At 41.3% G+C, this 26,428-nt stretch overlaps 4 protein-coding genes across 6 annotated transcripts in view; 1 reads left to right on the forward strand and 3 right to left on the reverse strand.

Moving 5' to 3' along the window:
• The first annotated feature begins 236 nt into the window (after positions 1-236).
• Positions 237-11,040, forward strand: casq1b (calsequestrin 1b). The gene is made up of 11 exons (XM_088347012.1): positions 237-642; positions 6,526-6,619; positions 7,255-7,355; positions 8,544-8,655; positions 8,724-8,797; positions 9,002-9,132; positions 9,207-9,252; positions 9,342-9,396; positions 9,467-9,567; positions 9,907-9,981; positions 10,047-11,040. Exons 1-11 carry the CDS (start codon positions 400-402, stop codon positions 10,317-10,319), a joined length of 1,305 nt encoding a protein of 434 aa, XP_088203138.1. The 5' UTR covers positions 237-399; the 3' UTR covers positions 10,320-11,040.
• On the reverse strand, positions 10,749-14,280 carry LOC148356612 (E3 ubiquitin-protein ligase TRIM39). Its single transcript, XM_088347010.1, has 7 exons — positions 14,273-14,280; positions 12,926-13,715; positions 12,650-12,745; positions 12,348-12,578; positions 12,128-12,275; positions 11,881-11,907; positions 10,749-11,817 (listed from the first exon to the last, which is right to left on the reverse strand). The coding sequence occupies exons 2-7, from the start codon at positions 13,688-13,690 to the stop codon at positions 11,264-11,266; spliced, it is 1,821 nt and encodes a 606-aa protein (XP_088203136.1). The 5' UTR covers positions 13,691-13,715; positions 14,273-14,280; the 3' UTR covers positions 10,749-11,263.
• A 149-nt stretch (positions 14,281-14,429) lies between these two features.
• Positions 14,430-18,270, reverse strand: btr12 (bloodthirsty-related gene family, member 12). The gene is made up of 8 exons (XM_088347011.1): positions 18,226-18,270; positions 17,334-17,797; positions 17,079-17,270; positions 16,903-16,998; positions 15,607-15,840; positions 15,362-15,509; positions 15,254-15,280; positions 14,430-15,155 (listed from the first exon to the last, which is right to left on the reverse strand). The coding sequence occupies exons 1-8, from the start codon at positions 18,230-18,232 to the stop codon at positions 14,617-14,619; spliced, it is 1,707 nt and encodes a 568-aa protein (XP_088203137.1). The 5' UTR covers positions 18,233-18,270; the 3' UTR covers positions 14,430-14,616.
• A 7,208-nt stretch (positions 18,271-25,478) lies between these two features.
• shroom4 (shroom family member 4) overlaps positions 25,479-26,428 on the reverse strand; it is a 62,469-nt gene continuing 61,519 nt past the window's right edge. For all 3 annotated transcript variants that reach the window (XM_088348029.1, XM_088348027.1, XM_088348028.1), the window contains one exon: positions 25,479-26,170. In XM_088348029.1, coding sequence (XP_088204155.1) covers positions 26,014-26,170 — 157 coding nt within the window. In that variant the 3' untranslated portion in view covers positions 25,479-26,013. The remainder of the gene's footprint in view (positions 26,171-26,428) is intronic.

The raw sequence follows: 26,428 nt of genomic DNA on the forward strand, positions 1-26,428 counted from the left end.
TCCACAGTGTTGTCCTGCAGGGGTTTTATTTTTAGTGGGACTCTGGCAGCTTAGCCAAACTTAATATGGGAATGGCACGTCGAGCGACGGGGTCTTCTTTCGTCAGTTCAGAGGATATACTTCCCCTGACAAGAGGCTTCCAACAGGTGGCTGTGCCACCCAAACTCCTCCCCGTGCCCGCACACCCTTCTAATTGTAAAATTTTGGCAGCCATTCCAGTTTGTCTCTCTGAGAAGTGAACCCCCACCCAGCCCGTGTCGGTAGAAAATCCACGCGGAAGCGCTTCTTCAAGTGAATCACTCGCCGTTGGTCTTGCTCCTCTCTCGGCAGTGGGTACAGGAAGCAGATTTTGTTTTGTGGACCATTGAGTCAAGTTAGAGAGAAGGTGGAGAGAGGACGATGACTATGAAGTGGGGCTGGGGGATACTGGGGGTCCTCCTCTGCTTGGAGGCCCTGGGGTGGTGCGAAAAATGCCTGCAAGTCCCAGAGTATGACGGCAAGGACCGCGTTCATGACCTCAGCGACAAGAACTACAAGTCCATCATGAAGAAGTACGACGTGATGGTCATCTATTACCACAAAAATGTGCATGGGGACCGCAACGCCATCAAGCAGTTGCAGATTGAGGAGCTCGCTCTGGAGGTGGGTTGGAGGAAGCAGGATTTAAGGAGCTCTTGTCTTTGAACTGGCTCAAGCAACAATGTTTTAATTTGGACTTACATGGCGTCATTATTGAGGAGAGGAACTGAATTGACAACAGGTCCTAAATGAACACCTGGATACTTCTATGTTTTAGTACAGTGCATGCTAAATGTAGTTATCAATAGCAACAAAAGACTTTTCAAAATGGCTTAAGACTTTTTGAAGTTTGTCTTTTTCAGTGTTCCATATACGACAGCACTCAAAATGATTTTACAATTGTCTTGAAGACAAATGGGTAACGGGATGGCAATATAGTCAAGAAGGCTAAAGTAGTACTTGGACTTTGTTTGGATTACCCCTAATCCTAAAAGGTAAATAGTTACCTGGTTAGCCGTTAGCATTTAGAAGCTGGACAAACACCGATGCTGTGGATTGTGTGCTAAAGCTAACGTAGCATCAGCATTGAACGAAGTTTTCCCTTTCGCTTTTTTCTGTCTGTCGCTTGGCACACTGTGGAGGAGAGTGACACAGTTGCTATGGTCACAGAAGCACATGCTCGATGACCAACAGAATATTTCATGCAGGCAAAATCTTCTTTGTGATGGCAAAAATGCATATTTAAAACTAACAGGACCCATCTGTGAACACACACTCCCAGTTTGGCTAGCTGCATTGAAAATCTAGCTTTGCTGTCATTATTTTGAAATAGAAAAAGGCATCTTTTTTGCTTTCCTTCTTTTTTAATGGTACATAAAATTCCCAGACATGTGCATGGTTTATTTATTCAATGTGTGTTCCAGATGATATTTTGGCCCTTAGCTAGAGTTGAGCTGCCCCTACTGTTGTTAGGCAGAAGAAGGAAAAGATAATGGACAAGCTCTGGGTTTGTTGAGTGGGAAAATGAAAAGAGGAAACACCAGAGTCATAATTTATCCGAACACAAGCTGTCAATTTAATGAACAATGAAGAAGACAATTGACAGTATTTAACATAAATGATCGTAAAAGAAATCTCTCATTTGGTTTAAGGTGTCGAATGAGACCTTCTATGTTTGATTAATCTTGGTTTACTAATAACACAGTTATTTCTATTTTAATTGAAAAATCTACTTTATTTCGGTTGTACTTCTATGCAAACCTAAATCTGTTTTTGTGTCACTTGAAAGGTACATTGTGTAATGTTTGACCAGTAGATGGCACTCCATTGTGTAACGTGAACAAAAAAAAAGTGTTATATGAGCACAGAGTAGCAGACAAATATGGCGGTGACTATTATGGATACCGCTATCTTCCCGACCTACGAATATTTGTAAAAATTAACACAAGTATCATAGTTGAAGTGTTTTTGCCCATTATTCAAATTAATGTTTGATTTTTTTTTTTTTTTACTGAATGAAGGTTTTATTATACCAATAGAAGGCACTAAATATAACACACTGTCTCTTTAAATTTAAAGTCAATAATAAACTTCAAATTTTAATGACAATTTGAATTAAACACGAGAAGGTTCATCAAATAATCAAAGAAGACTGATCTTCTCTAAATCAGGGATTTTTAAATCCATCAGTATTGCTGGTTTATCAAAGTTCAGCGCTCCACTGTCAAAATCAATCAGAAAAAAATCAGGATTAATCCAATTCCTACCACAACCTTGGGGTGAAGCTCTATGATAAATCAAATCTTTGTTGGACTCTTGGTCCCGGGGTAGCTCACCATTAGGATTACAGAGATTTCCAATCGTCCGAAAACTCAAATATTAAATATTTTTTTTAAGATTAATATTCGACAACGGGTCATTTTTGGCTATGTGTCAAGAAACATTAAAAAGGCGACTTACAATACCTTATGAATTTACACAGAAATTAGGAAAGTCAAGTAAAAGTATAAAAATATAACCAACAGAGACATCATATATGGTTGCACGGCGGCTTGGTGGTTAGCACACACCCCTTAGGTGCGGAGGTTCAGGTTTATATGCCCAACAACTGCATCCTCCCTTCGTGGAGTTTGCATGTTCTCCCCATGCTTGCGTGGGTTTCGTCCGGGCACCTCACTTTCCACCCACATTCTAAAAATATGCGTGTCAGGTTGATTGGCTGGTCTGAATTGTCCATCGGTGTGAATGAGTTGAAGATAGCTGGGTTTGGCTCCAGCACCCCTGTGACCCTACAGTGAATAAGTGGTTTGGATAATGGATGGATGGATGGATGGACATTAAATATTAAATTGATTTCAATTTTATCAGACGTTATTATGAGCAATGTTTTCTTAGTGTATCAATGGAATTTTTTAGAACTACAAAAAGAAACGGAAACAAAACTCACCAAAACTTGTCTAGATCGGATTTTTTGTCCATTATGAATGAATCACTTGGTAGAGTCAGTCGGAAGAAGAAGGGATTCAGTTTTCCAATTCCAAGCAATGTTTTGTTAACGATTGCTATCATAATCGCAGGTCCTTTCTGTCGTCTAACTGGTTTGGTGTTCTGGACGCAGCTCGTAACGCTGAATGAATAGCTATCGGCACTCATTAAGATGTCTATGATGTATTTTGTTTGTTTATCAGCCGCTTTTAAAAGGGGGTTACACAAAGGACTACCTTACAGTAGCAAAACATAATGGTGTGGGTCCATGTAGCCGTGGCAACGACCTGATTCAACCTGGCCAAAAGGCCGACGTGACATCATGCCTTTGGCAGGGAGTTTGTGGAGCAGCTTCTGTTGCATCATCTGCCCAGTTTGACCTCGCCGTCAAGTCCAATGAGGAGATTTAAGACCTCTTTAACCTCCCGATTAAACCTTGTGAGAGACGGGAGAGCGTCAGCTGTCGGTCACTTTCCAGCTGTCCCACATTTAATGCTCACTTGTTGGATACATGCATCGTTTATGATATTGTGCTGGAGTCAGAGTGTCTGTGCAAAGCTGATTAACCCAAAACCTAATGTTGTATTTACAAAAAAGTAATTCCTATTGGTCCTTATTTTTTACAGCGCTCGCTTCTTAAACTCTGAATTTTATCAAGTTTTTAATTCTTACGAGCAATTTTGTTACTTAAAAGACATTATAGATGATTGGAATGACTGTGCGCCATTCGAGCATACATCACCTGTGTTTCTAGGTGACATTTCCCCTCTTGGCAAGGTCATTCACCCCCAAAGTGACCTACGTGATTGCTTGTAAAATATTGTGAAGACTTGTTCTGGCCTGAAAGAGTAGAATGTCTTTTTGGGAAAGCTGCTGAGTGAGTATAACAAAAAAAAATGCAGATGTGGCTTATTGAGGCAGTTTACACATCTGGGGTAACCTACGTGAGTGCCTGTAAAAGCTGGTGTTGATATTAATAGTCTTTCTGGCCTGGGAGAGTGGAATGCCTTTCTGGGGAAAAATGCTGGGTCAACAAAACCAGTAGTGCTTTTTTCTGTTTCTTTTTTTTATTATATTTTTCACACCTAGGGTAACTTACCTGACTTCCTGTGAAAGATGGTGCTCCTTCTTCCTTTTTTGGGTGCACAGACACAAAAACAAACAGAAAAACAAACAAATATACATTCTTAGATTCGAAATGGAAAAATTATCTCCACACTCGCTCTGGACAAACCACATAAATTCCAAAAGGAAAAACACTATTGAACATTAAATTGAAGGTTATCCTAAACATATTATGTTTTACAATTACCATACTTTACCGTTTAAAAGTTTAAGGTTACCAGATGATTTTGTGTTTTCCATTATAGATAGATACTTTTATTTATCAAATTCATTGTTATTTTGCCTAAATCAATCTCTTGCTTTTGTTGGCTAGTCTCAGATATGGACTTTTCTTTGTCACTTTGCCTTTCGGCCAGCATCTCAGAGTGATCTCTTTACTGTTGATGTTGATAGCATTTACTGTGCGTTATCTGCTTAAGAACACAACTCAAGGAGTAAACCGTGGTACAGCGAGGGATTACTGTACTCTGTTACAAATCGCGTATTTAGACACAGAGGGATTCATGCCAGACATCCAAATATATTTTTTTAAATTGCCAGTCCAGTGAAAGTCATGTTCAAAGTATCTAACCTGCAGGTAGCAAAGCACCTGCTGCAGCACCTCAAGTCATGGGCCTTGCCAAAAACTGCCCTTTCTATTGGGAGTGCTCAGAGGGGCTACAACAGGGGATAGGCGGCATCTGTCAATTGTTGGCTCTTGTTTCGCTCCGATTTAGAAAGTCTGAGGCAGCAATCCAAGGCTTTTGCTTTTAAGGCAAGGCAAGGCAAGGCACGTTTATTTGTATAGCATAATTCATACTCAAGGCAATTCAAAGTGCTTTACAGAAATGGCAGACAGGTTAAAAACACACAATAAAAGACATTGAAAATTTTAAATGTGGTTTTTAAAATGCATTAAAACCACAGATAAAACATAATAAAATCAATGAATTAAAATAAGGTAAAAGTGAAGAGTGCAGATAGAACCCTTTCAGTTGTATGCACAGTTGAACAGAGCTGTTTTCAGCCTGGACTTAAACATTGTCAGAGTAGACGCCTGTCTGACGTCATCAGGAAGACTATTCCAGAGTTTTTCTGCATGAAACTGAAACGCAGCTTCACCCTGTTTAGTCCTGGCTCTGAGCACCAGCAGAAGGCATTTTAAGGTCACGAGGTGGACTAGGAGTGACGGAGTCTTTATCCAGGAAGACAGCAGATTGGCAGAAATCGCGTGTAAAATATGCCTGATTTGATTTTGGCTTAAATAAATGGACATAAGACAACAGGGGGAAATGTCTTGCTGCTGCCCATGGAACATACATTTTAATGAGAATACTAGTCGAGAGCTGTCAGGGCCTGCAAAATATCTGAATCATGTGAGGTTAGTTATATTCTCTCCATCGATACTTATACTATGATGATTTCAAACTGTTCTTTTTATTGCTTCTCCCTGGTTGCACTGCTTCCAGACTTAAGAATTTAACTTATCATATTACAGCCAACTACCCAGAGGCCTTCAGAAAAAATCCTTGAGGCTGTGTACTGTATAATCAGCCAATCAGATTCCGATTTGGCCTCTGAGTGCCTGCTTGCGGCACTGGGTAATGTCACTGGTTTCACAAACTAATATTGGCTAGGGAGGGGTAATCCACCAAAGCGATTATTTCAACAGTCGTTATAATTTAAGAGACTGAGCTGCCAAAGGAAATATTGTTGGGTTGATTTAATAGCAAAATATCAGAGAATTCCAAAGTGAGCAAGCCTTTTGCAAGCGGAAAACATATTTTCCCCCTACTTTCAGCCCAGAGGTGAGATCTCATGCCTTAGGCCAAACCCAACCCGACCCAAATTTTTTGGCTGGTTAGGACTTTGGGGTCAGGTTGAGCTTCTCTCTCGCTGACTTTTCCACCCATCATTGTTCTTCTCTATTTGATACAGTGTTGTTTAACTTTCCGTTACAAAAGACAGGCTTTACGTGTCGCGTGTCCTTTGCCTTCCCCTCTAGCCCCTCTTACACTGTCCACATTGGCGGATACCCAGGCAGACTACAGTCTGAGGGGGGGTCGCCGCCGGACCGAGAGAACCGATCATGCGGCGGTGGCCGGGGTTGGCCCAAATGAGCTCTACTCTCCTTGAGTTCTCTCAAATAATAGAGGAAATTTCACTTCCAAGAGCTGGCTCATAGACCCAGTTCAATTGCTCAAGGCACATCACTAATTTTCTGGAGCTTACGCACTATTTGTAAACTTAATACGCTGACAAAATCCATTCAAATCAGGTCACTGACTAATTATAACTGGTGAGGTGACAGTTCATAAATAGACTAACAACTGAGAAGAAAAACATCTTAAATCATCTCGCAGCTTCTCGGAGTGCACACTGACCTCCTTCATTGTATTTTTACTTTCTTGACCACAGCTAGCAGCTCAGGTTCTGGACGATCTTGAAGATGAAGACATTGGATTTGGCCTTGTGGATGAAAAGAAAGACAGCGCTGTGGCCAAAAAGCTCGGTAAGAGCACTTTTTGCCACTTTTATCCTGCACTGATAGCAGCGGTATCCGTGCTGGATCCACCCACCAGTTGGCAAATACGCACAGCATTTAAATCCGATCTGCCTCTGTGTGCCATTCGTAGCCCAGACCATCAAACTAGACCAGATATCAGTCATATGGATCTGGCCAGAAGCCTGCAGATCGACATAGCAATTAGATCCGATACCCTGACTGCCCCTGGTTGGCGTGTTGCGTTTGGGACTGATCCATTAAACCTGAAAACCTGAAACCTGAAATGAGTGGTTCCGGCCGGCTCCATAGCAGGCCTTGTAGACATTATCAGGCCCCATACTCACACATGTGATACTGCACATATTCCCCGTGGTGATTTGCTTATGTACAATGACAAGAGGTGGTTAGGTAACTCGCATGTTAGAGCACTACTGTTATTAAAGATTTGATTGAAATTAATTAAAGTTAAATACTAATGTCCCAGAATTTGGGTCAGATTTTGCAGTACAAACAGGCAAATTGGGACTACACTGGGATACAGTTTGGGATATATTTGCTGTAGATTCTTTCTTTTTATTTTGCACTGCTTGAACTGCCTAATGTCAAGTTTTATAAACCTCCTCAACTCCTCCTCCTACCAGGCCTTGATGAGGTGGAGAGCGTCTACATATTCGCAAACAACGAGATCATCGAGTATGATGGACAGCTGGCCGCTGATACTCTAGTGGAGTTTCTCTATGACGTAAGCTCAAAACAAAATATGATTCCTTCCGGAAAATTACAAATTGTTTGGAAACAGTTGTTGACAGGTGTCTAGCGAACGAATGAGTGACACCCAAGAACCTTAATAACACCCAAGAACATTAAAGACGTATTGACACATACAGTGAAGAAAGTAAGTATTTGAACAGCTTGCTATTTTGCTATTTCTCCCACTTAGAAATCACGGAGCGACCTGAAATTTTCATAGTAGGTGCATGTTCACTGTGAGAGAGATAAACTAAAAAAAAATCCAGAAATCACAATGCAATATTTTTTAACAATTTATTTGTGTGATACAGCTGCAAATAAGTATTTGAACATCTGAGAAAATGAATGTTAATATTTGGTAGAGTAGCTCTTGTTTGCTATTATAGAGGTCAAATGTTTCCTGTAGTCTTTCACCAGGTTTGGACACACTGCAGAAGGGAGCTTGGCCCACTCCTCCACACAGATATTCTCTGGATCAGTCAGGTTTCTGGGCTGTCGTTGAGAAACACAAAGTTAAAGCTCCTTCCAAAGATTTTTGATTGGGTTCAGGTCTGGAGACTGGCTGTGCCATGCTACAACCTTGATATACATCTTTGTTAAAAAATCATGCATTGTGATTTCTGGATTTTTCTTTTTAGTTTATGTCTCTTACAGTGGACATGCACCTATGACGAAAATCTAAGACCCCTCCATGATTTCTAAGTGGGAGAAATATCAAAATAGCAGGGTGTTCAAATACCTATTTTCTTCACTGTAGTTTAGCATTTTTTGGGTTGAATGTGACAAAGCAAACCTGGCCTTCTCTGAAAAGTTAATAATGATTTTATAAAACATTTCCTTTTTCTTATCCAGATACCATAAGAATTTGATAATGTCGAAAAAAAAATCTTCAAAAAATCCTAAAATCCTTTTCACTCATCTTCTGAAAAGGACAGGCAGAAACATATTTAAATGAAACTATGACTACAACTGGTCGTTTGGAGTTTCTTCACCACCAAATGGTTTTGGACTTATCCAGATGCTGAAGAAATAAAATCAATAAGACATTGTGAATAGGTGGCTTAGAAGGCTTTCAAAAGGAGTACAGGCATTTGCCTTACAAAGTGCTACATAAAATGTCACTGGGAAATCTTCTTTTGAATCTTTGTGATAACATTTCTCCCATTGACTGATGCATTAGGTAATGGAAGAGCCTGTGGAGATCATTGACAATGAACGGGAACTCAAAGGCTTCCATAACATAGACGAGGTCATCAAGTTGGTGGGCTACTTCAAGAGCGAGAAATCTGCACGTAGGTGGACAACACGCAAATGAACACTCGGGCCACAGAAATGTCTTCAGCTTTTACATCTTTTGCAGATTTCATCGAATTCGATGACGCCGCGGAGGAGTTCCACCCTTTCATCAAATTCTTTGCCACCTTTGACCCCAAGGTTTGAAGGCTTAGAATCCGGGGTCCAGAGTTTGTGAATCGTTTTGTGTATCATTTGTTCTTCCCGTTATTAAATACTAAACAATAAAAGTCACAAATTTAGGGAGCTGTCTTATTTAAGACATATAAGGAGTAAAAATGGAAAGAACATACGATACATAGGTTGTTTATTAATCTCAGTGGGCGTTTGTCTATCTCACTATAGATTGCCAAGAAGCTTAAGCTGAAGTTGAACGAGGTAGATTTCTATGAGCCCTTCATGGAGGAATCTGTAACCATTCCCGGGAAGCCCTACACCGAAGCAGAGCTAGTTGAGTACATTGAGCAGCACGACAGGTAAAAGTTTTACCTTAAACCTGATCACTGCCTGTGGGAAAGTAAGTCTCTGCTTGAAATCTAATGAATTTCAGACCTACTCTGAGGAAACTGGAACCCCACAGCATGTATGAGATCTGGGTAAAAATGTTTCCTTATACTTACTCTGGGTCACTTAAAATAGGAATGGCCTATGATTTTTCCCAAACACAAACTCTGTCCGACACCAGGAGGACGATATTAATGGTGAACACATTGTTGCCTTTGCCGAGGAAGATGACCCAGGTAAGAACGATCTACTCTCCTGGACCCACTAATGCAACCTCAATACTCATTTATATTTTGGAATCATTAGATGGTTTTGAGTTCCTGGAGATATTAAAGGAGGTGGCGCGCGAGAACACAGACAATCCCAACCTGAGCATCATCTGGATCGACCCAGATAACTTCCCCCTGGTAGGAAAACTTCACACTTACAAAAGACTCACCTTAAACCAGATATGGGCACTCTGGTTTTCAAGGGCCGGATCTCCTGCATGATTTTGGCAGTCTCTCTTCTGAAACTCAGGTGACACAATTCATCAGCTGATTACAAACTGGCAAGAGTTTGTTAATGAACCTGGTGATTGTAATCCCCAGTATTGGAGCAGTAAAAATCTCCAAAATCATACAGGACATGCTGGCTTTGGGGACTGGAGTGCCCAGGTCTGCCTTAAACGCAGTGGTCCTATGGAAAAATATATAAATTGTGGACCTGAACATTTTTGTCTGACATCCATGTGCCTTGGTCCTTAGTTGGTGCCTTATTGGGAGAAGACCTTCCGCATTGACATTTCGTCCCCCCAAATTGGAGTTGTGGACGTGGAAGATGTAAGCGGTCTTTGCTACTTCAGTGCAAGGATTCTAAGGATTGAGTGCTTGTATTGATTTTCTAGGCTGACAGTGTGTGGCTGGAAATGGACGACCATGATGAAATGCCGACTGCGGATGAACTGGAGCGCTGGATTGAGGACGTTCTCTCAGGAAAGATTGACCCCGACGATGATGACGAGGAAGAGGACGATGATGATGATGATGACGATGACGACGACGATGACGACGATGACGACGATGATGACGATGACGACGATGATGACGACGATGATGACGACGATGACGACGATGATGATGACGATGATGATGACGATGACGACGACGAAGATGATTAGAAACATCGTGACTTTCTTTTTGTCCAATCATTTTGTTGAATATAGTTTCTGGTGTAAATCTTGAGAAAGACGATGATGGGTAAATATACGACGACCATCTTTGAGTCCAGTCAAACCACGAGGAAGTCTTACTTCTTGTGCAAGAAGAAATACAAAGGACCGGCAAGTGGCACGGACACCCACCAATGAAAAAAACATGTCTCTCTTCACAAAGTGGCCTGCAATAGTGTTTTTTTTTTACCTGGGAGCTTAGTAGAGTCACTTTGAGTAAAATGTGTAAAAAGGTATGGAAAGAAATAAAGACACATTGAAAAATGGCTGGGAAATTCTCGACAAAATTCATTCAAGTTTCCGTTTCTGCTTTTCATTGTAATCTAAACCTTTATTGTTTGTATGTGACTCGTAGGCTCCGAAACAGCCAAACTGATTTTCGTAAATCTGTGCACAGTTTGACCTTTGGCCTCTGCGAATGTCTTTAGCTAGGTTTCATATCAAGGAACCCCCGTTAAACACTAACAAAATTGATAAACATCTGCTTTCGTGTGAAAGTGGCTCTGGAGCTGCATGCAGCTCTCTGGCACTCCCTAGTGGCTCCTGGTGCTTTTTCAAGAAACCACTGCCCCAACAACCTTGCCCAAGTAGAATGTGCAGCAATGCCGAGACCGGCAATGCCAGGCCAATATTCTTGTCCTAAATAAATAAAACCAAAATCTAACAATGACATTACATTTTGCTTGTGTTTTTTTCTACATGAAATTTAAAGAGAAATAATTGGGAAATGATCAGATTCTCTGCAAAGTCGTGAAATCAATTACGTGAATATTTATTGATTCTGGTAATACAGTTGTACTTCCTGTGACCTAGCTCATAACTCAATCTATTTATACACAGATCTCAACAATGATTGAAGCCTTATCAAACAGTATATTAACTGTTACCTATATTTAACTTTGCTGAATCAGGGTTTTTTCTGTGACAGGACAGATGACGACGGTGTCAGATGCTTTATCACAGCAGTACAAATAAAAAAATGGCAGAATCTTTTCAGTCAGCCTGTCAGTGAAAGTGTAAAGATGTGTGCGAGCCCTGACGTCATAGAATGATATTTGTCCCTCCTCGTAGTCCAGGTACACCCCCACCCTCTTGGGACTGGTGTTGAGCGCCAGCGACAGTGGAGGCACAGTTGAGACACGGTAGCCTTGGCCCTTCTTCATAGCGAGGGCCCAGTATCCGTGGGCGCTGCTCACAGATATCCGACCCTTCCTCTTGACAGACGACTTGGCCACTCCCAGGTACCAGTCATCCTTCTCCCCCACCTGGACTTCCCAATAATGTCGTCCAGAGATAAAACCCTCTCGGCCCAGGACGATGACCACAGTGTCGAAACGGTTGGGGTGGTCGGGGAGGTCCTGCCAAGCCCCCAGGTGGCGCACCTGCCGCCTGTCCTGGGACAGCTGTAGCCATGGATTTGCAGTGTCTGGATCTAAAGTCACGTCCTCTATGAAGGAAAGAAAAATGGTTAGTTAGGGTTAGGGCATGTAGGCCAGGGTGGAGAGCTTACCTGAATACTTCAGGACCTTTTTGATCTCTGTCAGAGAAAGAGAGCGAGATAAGCGGTTGAGGGAGTACAATTTATTTTTAGGAAATGGAGTTTGAAGACGACTTGAAGAAGGGAGTGGGGGTGGAATGCATTGCAAATTAAGATTGATTCAGCTGTTTTTGGAAAAACTATCCAAGTATACTTTATACATATTATTCATATTCATATTTAAGAACTAAGCATCAGTAATAAGTTTACAACAATGTACCTCTGTCAGCCAGTTTCTCCACCATTTGTTTCAAAGAGGTGTCCAGTTTGGACACTGCTGTCCTGATCAAGCCAATACTGACATCATGAGGAACATTTGTGTTGGTCCAATCATGTGTAACTGGGGTGGAGCCCATGCCAGGGTAGTTCTAATGAGTCAATGAAGTAGAGAAAATGATAAACTTGAACATAACATCAGTCAATGTCTGTATTATCTCCACCTTCAAGAAGTGAATGTGGTCGGTCTTGTCCATGCTTTCCATGTCAGCACTGCGCTGTGTCAGCTCCTCGATCTCCTGTTCCAATTGGGCAACCAGATCCCGGGCACGACTCTCTGTGTGCTTCTGTTCTTCCTCGATAGCCGCAACAACGTCGGCCTGAGCCCGCTGGATGCAGCACACCAGTTCTTGAAAGACATGGACACTGTCCTCTATCTCTTTTGTGGCACTTGCCTGTTATCATGAGCCAAGTAAAAAGTTAGCTTGAAGACTTAAACACTGCCAATGTGTGCTTTGGTTCTCACTTTGTTGAGGTCAACTGAGCGTTTTATGTCCTCCACCTTCCTTATTCTATCCTGGATCAATTGATTAACATCCACCTGGATCTTTTTTAACTGCGCCTAAAACAATAACAGCCAAGTGATTAAGGATGGCACTCCTGATACCGGGCTATACATTGGGCTTAATATTTTTGTTAATCTGAACCTGAAACCCAGAAACAATCGATTAAATCAACTCTCTCACTTTGACTAGATAACTTGGATAACCATCATGTTATTTGTTTTTTCATCTTCACTCACCCTTTTTTCATTCCACTCTCTTTCCACGGGGACGGTGTAGTGTGCCCGATGGTCAGTCTCTGTGCATAGGACACACACGCACGTCTGGTCCTTCTTGCAGAAAAGCTCCAGGAGTCTCTGGTGCTTGGAGCACATGCGGTCCTCCATATTGGGCACAGGTTCAATAAGTTCATGTTTGGTGAATCTGGTGGCGTGAGACTTTAGGTGCTCTTCGCAATAAGACGTCAGACACAACAGACATGATTTCACGGCTTTGGGACGACCTCCGCCGAGGCAAACATCACAGAGGACTTCCTGCCAGGAGGGTGGCACTGAATGAGGTAACGTAAGCTGCTCCTTGTTAGATTCTTGTGAACCAAGTGTATCCTTCTTTTTACTAGTATTGACATCATCATTAGGTTTCATCTCTTCACATTCATAATGAAGAAGCATCTCCTCATCCTCTTTCCTGCACCTTTCCCTCGTCCACTTGTTTCCTTTGGCAGCTACACTCTTTAACCGCATTTCCTTAAACTGCTCAGCAATCTCCCTTAAGACTGTGTTGACGCTTATATCAGGCCTCTTGTAGAAGGATTTCTTGCAAATTGGACACTGGAACAGTGGGCTGCTCTTCCAGTATCCCAGGATGCAAGCCTGGCAGAAGTTGTGCCCGCACGGGATGGACACCGGATTGGTGAAGACATCCAGGCAGATGGAACAGTGGACTTGTTCTTCCGAAAGGTTTCCGGGAGAAGACATCCCTGCACGGCGGAGAGGCAGCGTCATTTTAACAGAGCAGCCTTTTTCCCACCTGCTGTGACAGTGATGTTGTGAAAGTTAGGTGCAGAAGAAGAAATTCAATCTGAGGTCTCAACTGTAAATTTGTTTGTTCATGATGACCATTAAAAATGACCTCAAAATGTAAAAATGTGTAACAATTTTTTGAGGTATCATCTCTATTCATAGGTTCCTACAATTATTTTATTCATTGATCGTGTTGGTACTGAAACTCAGAAAAAACGATAAGGACCTTAAAAAATAAATGAATTATTACAAAAAAAAGGAAAACTACCTTTAATGGCACAAGCCTAAAATCCTGAAAATTCGAAAATTTAATTTCTGTCTAGTCAACTCATGAGACTTGAGTCCTCCAACCTTTATCCTCTCTGCTTGTGGAAGGGGCAACATTTTAGCAGATACCATTCCGCCATAACCAAAATGTGACATTGCGCTGATTACAAAGGCTTGTGTAACGTGCAGTATCCAACTGTCACAAATGTTTTGACTGACAACATTGAATGCCAACAAATGAAACCACTGAAAACAACAAGCAGAAGACACATTTGTTACAAAACCATGTAGACTCACCATTTGCTTCGAAGTTCAGCAGTGCACTGACACATGAAACCAGCTGTAACCAACGCACACACACAGACACCTACAACCTAAAATATACCCCCCTCCCCTTAACCCACATACATAAGCGTTTAAAGGCCCTTGGAAGGACAGAACAAATATACTCTGGTATCTGTCAGCCATTTTCATGCGAAGGCTTCTTTATTCAACATAAGCAAGTCAACACATTAGACCACTGTGAGTTTGGGTTAACGTGCTCAGAGTCAATAAACAATGATCTCCAATTTTCACAAATAACATGGAACTTCATCAGAGATTTTCGCTAACATTTCTACCTCTTTCCAGCACTTATCATGTCAGGTTTGTTTGATAGGTGTGATGGCAAGAGGGGATGTGTTCTTGCCCTCCTGGCTAAGACAGGGACTGAAGATTGGGTACAGATGTTCAGTAAAGGAGTGAAGAAAGGTGTAAAGATGCTGCCGGGCTTTGGGGTCATAAAAAGACACCTGGCCACCTTCGTAATCCAGGAAAATTCCCACTTTAGTGGGTAAGGACGGAATCATAAGAGGAAGGCGGGAAGAAGCCAAAGCTTTCACTTGGCCATTTTTCAGCCACAAGCACCAGTACCCTCCAGATGGACTCAGTTTGATCTCGCCTTTGCGTCGGGCTGAGGCGTTGGCCACTCCCAGAGTCCAGGCTGTCTTGCGGGTGACGTCTACCTCCCAGTAGTGACGTCCAGAGCTTAAAGCTTCTCGGCCCATTACAAATAGTGCTGGACTGAAACGTTTGGGGCCATCAGAATGAGCCGTCTTTCGTTCCTCGTACTTCACCTGGCGACCATCTTCGGACAGCACCAGATTCTTTTGGGCAGTGGCTGGGTCAAGGATCACCTCACCTAAGCAACAGAACAATTGTACACCAACATGAGATCAAAAGACCACTCAATTATTAGTAACTTGGGCAGTTTTCCATCTTTAAAGCATTTCAACTTACTGGAGTAGTTCTGGACCTTGCGGAGTTCTAAAGGCCAAGACAAAGAGACTGTATTAGAGAGTTAAAGAGAAAATTTCCATTTGTAAAGTGGAGACGGCACAGTTTTACCTTTGCCATACAGCCTCTTCAGCTCCTCTTGAAACTTGTCGACAAGGCCGCTGACCGAGGTACGAATGGTACCTAAGTAAAGATCCGTGTTGATGTTCACCACCGACCAGTCGGTAGGCTCGGGAAGTGGTGGCAAAGTGGCCAAGTGCTGTACCAAGTCAATGGGAACAATGAACACGATCATGCCCGAGACTCACACTGTATTTTATCATCTTGGAGCGATGACAGTGCAATAGAAAGCCTACCTGCAAAAAAACTACTTTGTCCTTGGTCTGAGCCTGAGTGTCTAACTCATTACTCCGCCTCCTGAGCTGACTCAGTTCGTTTTCCAGACCTCGCGCCAGCTCCTGCGCGTGGCGCTCGGCCTCGCGCTGCTTCGTAGCGATGAGCTCCACCAACTCAGCCTGGCTTTGCTCTACCAGACGCTGCAATTCGGCAAAGACCTGCCAGCTTTCCTCTAGCTCCCTCTGGGCGCTAGTCTAAAACAGAACCGTAGGTTTAACAGGGTTTAGGTTGTGGACTTGTTTTCATAGCACATGAACTTCTTGTTTACAACAAAGAACTACTGTCTATTTAAAAGTCTCCAGGTCAGTTTAAGTAAACTAGGGCTACATTTGTATTGGACTTCATATATGAGAATAATAAGTTTTAATAAATTGTTCTACTCCGCCTGTTTGCATCCATCTCAGATGGATGGCCATTTTGCCACTCTTTGTTGACTCTAAAGGACTTCAAAATTGCTCAGGTCTCAGCTCAAAACCAATCAAGAATCGGCTTAACATCACATAACCAAACTTTGACCAAAAACAGATGAGCCTTCACTTGTTACCTGAGCCAACACCAAATCAAGGGTCAGATTATTAACATCTCATGAGCAAACGCTAAGTGAAAAGCCTCAATGTGTTGTCAGCTAGGGTAATTAAGGCCGATCTGGTTTTGGTCATGAGCAAGCAAGCAAACGGCAACAAACTACCCCTAAATTGGTTTGTTCCCCAAGCCGTGAGCTAATATGATACAATTTTAGGTCTACAAAAATGGCTAAATCGTCGCCTTAAAATAAGTGAATCAGACTCCATAACTTAAAATTCAAGGATTAATAATAATAATAAAGATACAAGACGTCCAATAAAAGTTCAGCTTGTGAACATGAGTTTGTTCAAAGTTTGTTGCCAAACTTCTTCGCAACCTTTTTGACAAATGTTTGAAAAAGTGAGTTGGCAGAAAGTAGACCCTAATCAATTCCCTGCAGACAACGTGAGTGCATGGTAATTAAAAGCTCTTTAACGTACACTCCTTTGGTCCGTGCTAACAAAGGCACGTAAAGCTTTTCTAGAGACTGGTTGCACTGGTTGGACGAGCACTCAGGAGAATTCACTGCCCAAGATGAATAGCAATGTTAAAGTGATGTCAAAGGGTGCCCCTTGCAGCTATGGAGTCGAATAAAAGCCTACTGAACTAGAGTTTTGAGAATCTAATGATTACAGGCCATACAAATTCATTGAATTACACTTGGCCAGGTTCAAAAGAATCTGCAGTCTCACCTTGATGATTTTAATTGATTGCTTGAGTTCCTCCAGCTTTTTGGCACGCTCCTTAATCAGATGCTTAAGCTCAGAGCGCTTCTTTACGAGACTGCTCTGTGGACGGAAGACAGCATTCACGTGAATGTCACAGGTCTTCAAAGAACCCCATGTGCCAGACGACTATCACCACCGACCATCTTTTTTTTCCACTCGTGGTCTGCCGAGACCACATCATGTGATTTGTGGAAAGAATCGGCGCAGGCGGTGCAGATGCAGGCATGGTCGGTACGACAGTAAACCTCCAAGAGACGCTCGTGCTTTTTACAGATCTTGTCCTCCAAGTGGAACGTGGGCTCAATCAGGCGATGGGAGGTCAACGACTTCACCTGGAAATTCAAGTCAAACGTCAAAACAGTTTTCAGTTGTATCATTTTCTCCATTATCAATACCTTTTTATGATGTCGTAGGTGCGTTTCACAAAACGACCCTGGACAGTTGACACATGACTTGTGCGCCTTCAACTTCCTCCCAATACATGCGTCACAAGGAACGTCTCCAGCCTGTGCGAACTGGCCCGTGTCGTAGCTAGGGGATCCTGGCTCCGAACTGAGATTGAGTGAGGAACTTCGAGTGGACACCCCGGGCGACTCAGCTTTGCCGGCCACCGCCAGGCCCTGGAACTGAGAGGAGATCTCCGCCAGAACCCTGTTGACGCTCATCTCGGGCTTCCTGGAATAGCTCTTCTTACACATGGGGCACAGAAACTTCTTGCTATGGTTCCAGTATCCCTGTAGGCAGGCCTTGCAAAAGCTGTGTCCACACGGCGTAGACACAGGCTCCACGAACACTTCCAGGCAGATGGAGCAACTGAACTGGTCCTCGTTGAGGACGTGGCCACTCAGAGAACTCATGCCTGGAATCGAGGAGATTGTAGGGAAGAACTGTTTCTGGCTGGAGAGCGAGTGTGTTTTTTTCCTATCTTAAGTCAAGCTAGCATTAAGGTACGCGTGAGGAATGTTGATCAACAGGAGCTTCCACTGACAGCATAACCTCATTTATCCATGTAATCCAAGTCAATGACAACGCTTTGAATCTTCATTAAAAACGTGCCAAGTAGTATCTTTAATCCAATTAGTATATTGTTTCCTTTGGGTAAAATATCTCCTTATACCAAACAGAACAAAATCTCTGGTTATTCAAGGCTGCTCAGCTTTAGCAATTTTGTTACAGTACTTGAATAGAATAGTAATACAATAACTAGATGCTAAAAAAACAGCAACAACAAAATTGAAAAGAAGACTGAAATTATTTCCTGATGGCCACATGCCATTGAAAACTCACTCTGCATGTTGTCTGAACGGCGCTCCCTTCACAATAAAACCAACAGGACACCCACTTTCACAGATACTAGGAAACTCCCACACAGTTCGAGGGCGGGTCTTGAAACCACACACCTGAACACACCATTTGTTTGCGGCATATAAATGGCCACGGACTGCAACTCACTCACAATCAGATTTAGAAGAAATAAATGAATACACATAACTGGACAGCCAGTTAACAGACTTTTTAGATTTGTGTTTGAATGGCAAAGCAGTTGAAAAAATACATTCTTACTATATCTTCCATGTCAGGCAGGCCAAACATACGGCCCAATGTAAATTTCGGTGTCTCATCTCATTAGCCGTACCGCTTATCCTCAGTAGGGTCGCGGGGGGGGCTGGAGCCCATCCCAGCCATCTTCGGGCAGTGGGCAGGGGACACCCTGAACTGGTTGCCGGCCAGTCGCAGGGCACACGGGGACAGACAACTCATTCGCTCATTCACACCTAGGGACAATTTGGACCGGCCAATTCACCTGAAATGCATGTTTTTGGAATGTGGGAGGAAACCGGAGTGCCCGGAGGAAACCCACGCAAGCACGGGGAGAACATACAAACTCCGCACAGAAAGTCTGGAGCTGGATTTGAACCTACGACAGGTTCCCATGACATGAACTGTGCCGCACAAGCGCTAACCACTGCGCCGCCGTGCTGCCCAATTTCGGTGTATTTTTCTAAAAAAAAAAAAGAAGCGATTCTGTCGCTCATTTCTATCAAAAGTTATGATTTTTAAAAACAAAAATAAATACAAAGAAGAAAAAGGGCAGTAAAAGTGTAAAAGAGTTCACCTTCAGCAAAGGTTTTATCCATGTTTGGGATTACTTCTACTTTTGAATAGGTATTCTCTGTGATACACAATATTAAAACAAAGCAGCACTCAAAGTTAACGAACAAACACTTGAATGACACATTTAAAACTACTACTACTCAGGGTTTGACAGCTAATATTTATGCACTTATAAAGAAAAATATTTGGCAGGTTTCAGGAGCCAGCAGCAGCAAGTAGATTGCAGGAGGGCAATGAGAGAGGGAGGGGGAAAGATGAGATGTCCAAATATTTGTTTGCACAGATGATTGAAAATAGGACGTATCTGGTTTCATGTTAAAGACAATATTGTGCGGTATTTTCTCAGCTTGAGTAAGCCAAACCTGGTCGTTGTATCTGATGTTCACTGCTAAAACTCTTGTTTTGTATTTCATTTGGTTTATTTCAAAGCAGTATGACAGTTTGGCGGGCATGTTTTGTGTTGTGCCTAAATAAACTCCATTATAGCTCTCACTTGTTTGTTTAGTGTAGTGAGTTAGCTTTTTCAAAGTCAAACATGCAAAAAATATTTTTAGCATCGTTTGTGAATATATGTTGTATATATATGCTTCTTCTTCTTCTTCTTCTTCTTCTTCTTCTTGGAAGGAGACCAAGAGGAAGGCCGCGATTGACGTGGATGGATAATGTGGTAAGTGCACTGCAGGAAAGAGGTCTAAATCTAGTGGAAGCTCGAGCTCTTGTTGGTGATAGGAATGAGTGGAGAGGTTTTGTAAAAGGATAGTGGGATGTTTGGGCGCGTTCTAAGGGATGGGCAGGGCACCTGTATGATGCCGCAGGGGTAAACCAGTCAAGCTGTCGAGCCCTTCTGGTGAACAGAAGAATGTGTTGTGTCACCCTGACCCGAGTGACATGGTCACTTTCATGTGTCCCGTTTCATCTGGAGAGACAAAAGCATGACCAACTTAGATGCCAGGGTGCCTAACTTGTTTGGGTGTTTGGGCATTTGGGTTGGCCATGGTCCAAAAATGTTTGTGTGTGTATTTTTTTTCCCTTTTTTATTTTCTTTGTTATTGTATGTGTATGTCTTGCGTTCAGTCACCCCTCTTGAGGGATATGACCATGGTAGATAGATAGATAGATAGATAGATAGATAGATAGATAGATAGATAGATAGATAGATAGATAGATAGATAGATAGATAGATAGATAGATAGATAGATAGATAGATAGATAGATAGATAGATAGATAGATATGCTTGGAAGACTGGCGGATCTCCCGTGGGGTCATGGGGGGGAGAAGGGTTTACTGCCTCCCCCAGAGATCTAATTGGCCATACCATGCCCCCCCCCTCGTTGAACATTTAAATTACTGAGACTCCGATTTCCGACGCTCATGAAGGCAACTGCGCTGTTCTAGTGCCCCTGAATGCATGTTCTTATATTGTAACCATATTATTACTGTTCATTTTTACCAGGTTTACTATTAAATGTATGGACTGCTCTTTGTTGTATTTTCTTGTAACTTAAAATTTAAATCAAAGCACAGAACATTTCATATAATTTTAACACAGACCAAGGCTAAAGATTGTTGAAATGTTGTGGTAATTTTGATATAAACTGATGGAAAAAAAACAACATATGATGTTTATTGTTTAAAGCTGAGAATTAGTAGCTAAAAGTACAGAAGATTATTTATTTTGGGTGCAATAATTGTGACTAAATATTCTAAGAAATGGAAATTGACAAGGTTGTATATAATACTGTTCTTGTACAATACATTGTTACGTAATTGCCCTTCGTTTGGGATCCGGTTATTCAGCTACTAGTTTTACATAATAAGCAGATGCTGCAGCTGATGTAATTTACCTTGAACAAGGGAGACGAGTCCATCATTATTTGAATATCAACGGTCTAAAATGAAAAGGTCATATACAGTACAGCTTTCCTATGAGGTTAAAGAGACAACCGGATCGCAGGCGCTGCCTTTCCTCTTTATCTCAATAAACTTGTGGGTAATGTTACGTATCTGGGTCCCAATTCAGTTCTGGTCGTGACAGAATTTTCATTGCTTCTGATAACTTTTCGATGCCCCCCCAAAAAATATCTGTTAAACCCCCTTTAACTAACCCCTCACCCCACTAAAATTAATCTGGATCCACCCCTGTCTTGGAAAATATCTTCTTTCATCCATGATTATAACTTTATGCTTGTCGTCACATGTTTTTGTTAGTGTAGCTTGAAAACGGTAAAAGTAAGAAAAAACCTTTTTCAAATACAGTCTAAATGCCAACTCAAACCCTCAAACGAATGAAAAGGGATGGGTTCATTCCAGCGCGTATAAGAAATGTATGTACTCATGAATAAACTGACTGAGGCTGCCATCATGACTTTAAGCCAGGAGATGGCGGCAGAGAGTAACGAAGTTTCAGATTCTGGACAGCACCTTTGCGTTTAAAATAATCTCCTTTTATGCTTTATTTTACATTCATGATAGTCACATACCGTAAATTCCGGACTATAAGCCGCTACTTTTCCCCCAAACTTTTAACCCTGCGGCTTATTCAGTGATGCGGCCAATTTATGTAATTTTTCTAACGGCCGCCAGCGGCGCTCGAGTACAAAAGGTAAGATTTAGACCGGTGGAATATATGCGCCAAAGAAGACTGCAACTTCACTAAAACTGGCCGCATGCGAAAGGCAACTTTTTCGCAAGTCTGCCAGTGGATCCTGACAGCGTGGGGCAGCATCAAAAAATCCACCATCACCAACGGGTTCCGAAAAGCCGGTCTGCTGCGTGACGGAGAGGAGGGCACACCAGCGACAGTAACAGCGCGAGTGAGGCTGCGGGAGCGTGGGACGACGTGTACATGACACTGTTTCTTTCCAACACTGAAGAAGACGACTTTGATGGCTTCAGTTCTTAGGAGGAAGATGAGGACGGTTTACCGTGATTTTTACAAGTACGGTATGTTTTTTTAACTGACCCGTTTACTATGTTGCGAGCGTGTTGCGAGCGTGTTGCTAGCGTGTTGCTACCATTAACGGGCACCGTTTGGGATGAAAGTTATATTATTATTATTATTAAAGCTTTGAAAACTCTCTCGGTGTACCGTCTTTCCTTGTAAATATGTGTAACCCATGTATAATATGTATTTGCAACTGTATATTTTTGTAATGTATTTATTTGTATTTATTTGAAAGACTTATTCTGATATGTTTTGCGAATTAAAAAAGAGGGGCGGAGCAAACGAGGGCTGACGGGAAGTGGGGTAAAGGTGAGTGAGACCTGTTTGTTGTCGCGGCGGACAATAGTGGATATATGTATTTCCCACCCTTACCTTTGGAAATATAGGATTTTTTTCCTTGGATTATTTTCAACGGTTACCCGGACTCTGCAGGTCTGCATTAAACCTTAAGTACCGGTATCATTTTCCGTTCATTTTGCCGGCTGTGATTATTGGACTGTGCACTTCAATGAAGGAGATTTAGTTTCAACCGCGGAACTTGAAGTCGGGTTTGGATCAATTTTGTGTTTGTGATACAATTATTTAATGTGGGCCGCATGCGGCTTATATACAGGTGCAGCTTGTGTATGTACAAAATCGGTTTTCCCCCTAAAATGTGGTGGGTGCTGCTTATAATCAGGTGCACTCTATAGTCCGGAATTTACGGTAGTCATGTCAAATCACATTTATTTGTATAGGCCTTAATCACAAAATGTACCAAATGCCATATATTGTATATATATATATATATATATATATATATATATATATATATATATATATATATATATATATATATATATATATATATATATATATATATATATATATGTATTCTTAAAACGAGGAACTAGGAACGCCCAAGAGTACCATATTTCACTATTAAATGAATAAAACTACCCTTTGAAATAAAAGAGTGTGTAAAATAAGGTCAGTTATTTAATGTAGCTCTTAATATTTAAAATAAGGTGTCATTATGAAATGTGTACTTGCAATTCTTCTACACATTTTAATTCAAATTGTTATTATAATTAAAGAGCTATACAGAATTTGGAACTTTGTTACGCTCTGCTGCCACCTACTGGCTTAAAGTCACAATTGCAGCCTCGTACAGCTCATGCGTGTCCAAGTTAGTGCATTTCTTGGACCCGCTCGAATAAACTTTTTTCATCTTTCTTAAGGTTTTGATTGGCGTTTCAACCGTGTTTAAGGCAGGTCTTTTTCTTACTTTCACCATTTATGTAAAATAAGTCCTGTTTATTTGTATAGCCCTTAATTACAAGGAGTCTCATAGGGCTGCACCGAGTATGGTGACACCATCCCCTGATCTAAAACCTACACGAGGGCAAGGAAAAAAAATCTGCAGTTTGTAAGCGTATCAAAACATCTTTCTCGAACATTTAATTTTGATTGAATACATCTGTTTGAGTCATCTTGCTTCCAGAAGAAATCTCAATCAAAAGTCTATGTGTATTTATATACAGGGTTGGGTTGGGTTACTTTAACTTGATTACTTTTGGTTTACTCCAATACCAAATATGCTAATAAAAGACAAAAGAAACTAAATAATGATAAAATTATGACTCACAACACGTGGTAAGCTTTCTCTCCTGGCTTTGATCTCTTTGATCTCCGGCAAAACTAACATAAAATGCGACAGAAACAAAATGAAAATAAATCCAAACAGCTTGCCAACATCATTTTTGCCGTTCCATTTATTCCGTTACTCCCGAAGCCTGCACAAAATTTTGTCATTTTATTCATATTTAGTTTCTTTTGTCTTTTATTAGCATATTTGGTATTGGAGTAATCCAAAAGTAATTGAAAAGTAATCCAGTTAAAGTAACCCTAACCAACCCTGGGCTTTCAAATTTAACCGTTAATCAGGAGTTAAATTACTGAAACAAGGAAGTCAACCGTTGTTGAGCGCCCCCTGTGGCTATCTGAAGTATAGCCTCCTTGATATGAAAAAGGAGTACGGTAGTAGGTATTCATAAATATAAATATTGTTCTTTTATTAAAAAAATGCTTAGTCTTCTAAATGGGTTTGTTCTTTGGCTTCGATGTGTTGTATTTAGTTGTATATTGATTGAAAAAAATATTTCTACCTCAAAGATTACTTTATCGCGGATACTTTATTCAAGTTACACACATTACAGTTACCATGGTAGAAGGTTGCTACACATATATATTGTTATTGACTAAACATGAAAAGAAGAAAATCTTGGACATTTTTTAGATCATTTATGCCTAAATTCCACTCATTGGCATATATATGGAAATACTGCCGTGTAGTGGCGCTGAGCCGTCAATTCAGGGGGATCATAGTCGCTTGGCATTAAGGGAAATGTAGTTTTTGATCCAAGCAATGTAACAGGTTTACTTTTGGACACTCAGACATTTTAGATAGATAGATAGATAGATAGATACTTTGTTCATCCCCGAAGGGAAATTCACATTTCCAGCAGCATCCCTGAGCTGAGAACAATCGAGAACAATCGAAAATAACACGGGAGCTGCTGGAGTGGCTGCCATTCGTGACGGCGCCGGAAGAAAAGATTCAATTTGAATCATTTACAAACAAACAAACAAAATATCCATGTTTCAATAAGTGGAGTGTTAATAAAATATTTCTGATACTGATATAACCAGATAAAACTAATTTTAAGTTACCTGTCCAAATGAATGTTGTGCCATCTCATTTTAAGCTCTTGCAGGCCACATAAGATGATACAGCGTCCCATCATTCTTAAGCCTTAGGTTTAGACAGTTTCTGACCACAACAGACATCACACCATGCGATCTTTTTGTGGGGATTTGTAAAATGTTTGGTCTACTTTGCCCCCTATTCCAAGACAATGAAGAGCCGAAGGAACGAATAATAGAAGCTGTTGCAACCATTTACAATGCAATGCTAGGATGTGTTTGATGATAATTTGACTGTCAGCTTGATGTGTGTTGTGTGACTAATGGTGCTCATATTGAACAAAAAAATTGTACTGTACTTTTATTTCTCTCTCTCTCCTTTCCCTTTTCTCTCACTCCATCCCTCTCTTTTTCTTTCTTTGGTTCTCTGTGTCTTTTTACCTTTTGCTCTCTCTTCCTTTTTTCCTTTTCTCTCTCTTTTTGGTCTCTTTCTCCCCTTCTCTCTTTCTCGCCTTCTATTTCTCTTTGGATTTCTTTCTTTCTCTTTCTCTCACTTTCTCTTTTTGTCTCTTTTGTTTCTTATGCTCTCCCTCTTTCATTTCTTTCTCTCCTTTTTTTCCTTCTCTGTAATCTACTAGTTCGGCCCCCGAAAGAATGTTTGTTCTATCGTGTGTCCCCCGAGTTAAAATGAGTTTGACACTCCTGCTTTAGACCAAACAAACAGCACAGCACTCATATAATTTTTAAAAAGTAACATGGACTAAGTTTTATTAATGATGACAAGAGGACAACAAGTGGCACTTTGCTTTTAATGCAAAAAAAAAAAACAATACAATACCAGCCAACTTAAACAGGATGAAGTATAAAGTTAAAAAAATAAAGCAAAAATGTGCATTATTTTGGGAGACTGCAGCTCATTTCCTAAGCATTTGTTATCGGCTATTCCAGCTACATTCAAATCCATTATATACATACAATATAAACAGTAGGCTCCGCTATACATTTATGTGAGAGGAGTGTCAAACTCCACGCCGTAAATACAACTTGTCAAGGTGATATGACGCGATGGCGTCATAAATGAAACAATAAACTGCAATATAGTGTTGAAACACTATCAAAAATACAAAACACAAAAAAAGTAAGGCCTTCTTTCTTTGGTATGGAGATCACGCACACGAGTGTAGCATACCTCATCAAGTAACATTAAGAATAATTCCACGCAGGTTTTGACTGATATGCAAGTTGGACATCCTGTTTCAATTTGCGTGTGATCCTGAGAAACGTCAAGCTATTTGTTCCCGTTTCAGGGTTTTTTTTTTCAGGCATCCAGTCAATAGTGCCCGTATCCCATTGACATTCCCAATCCCAGACAGAGGCCCAGCCCCAGACTCTCTCTGAGCCCCCTAAGTTGCTCCTCGCCCAGGCGGATTTTGTCTTCCAGTTGTTTCTGCTCCACCAGCAGAGCCGCCTTCATCTTCACGAAGTGACTACAGAGGACACAAGGCGTCGATTAATCGGAAGTGAGTTTTCCATAGCTAGAATCTCAACACAAACACAAATACTAGTTTTTTTTTTTTTTTTATTAGCCTATCACCAATAGGCTAAACAATAACGCCACCCTTTTCTGCCTGTGTCTGTCTGTGCATCGATAACGTTGTGCATTTTCAGTGGGTTGCGGGCCTTTCCCCCACTATAAGGCAATACATGTTACATACACTGTCCCTTTAACAGTGGTGTGGTTAAGT

The sequence above is a fragment of the Urocampus carinirostris genome, chromosome 11 (genome assembly GCF_059441175.1).
Source record: "Urocampus carinirostris isolate Australia breed hairy pipefish chromosome 11, RoL_Ucar_1.0, whole genome shotgun sequence".
In the NCBI taxonomy this organism is placed as follows: domain Eukaryota; kingdom Metazoa; phylum Chordata; class Actinopteri; order Syngnathiformes; family Syngnathidae; genus Urocampus; species Urocampus carinirostris.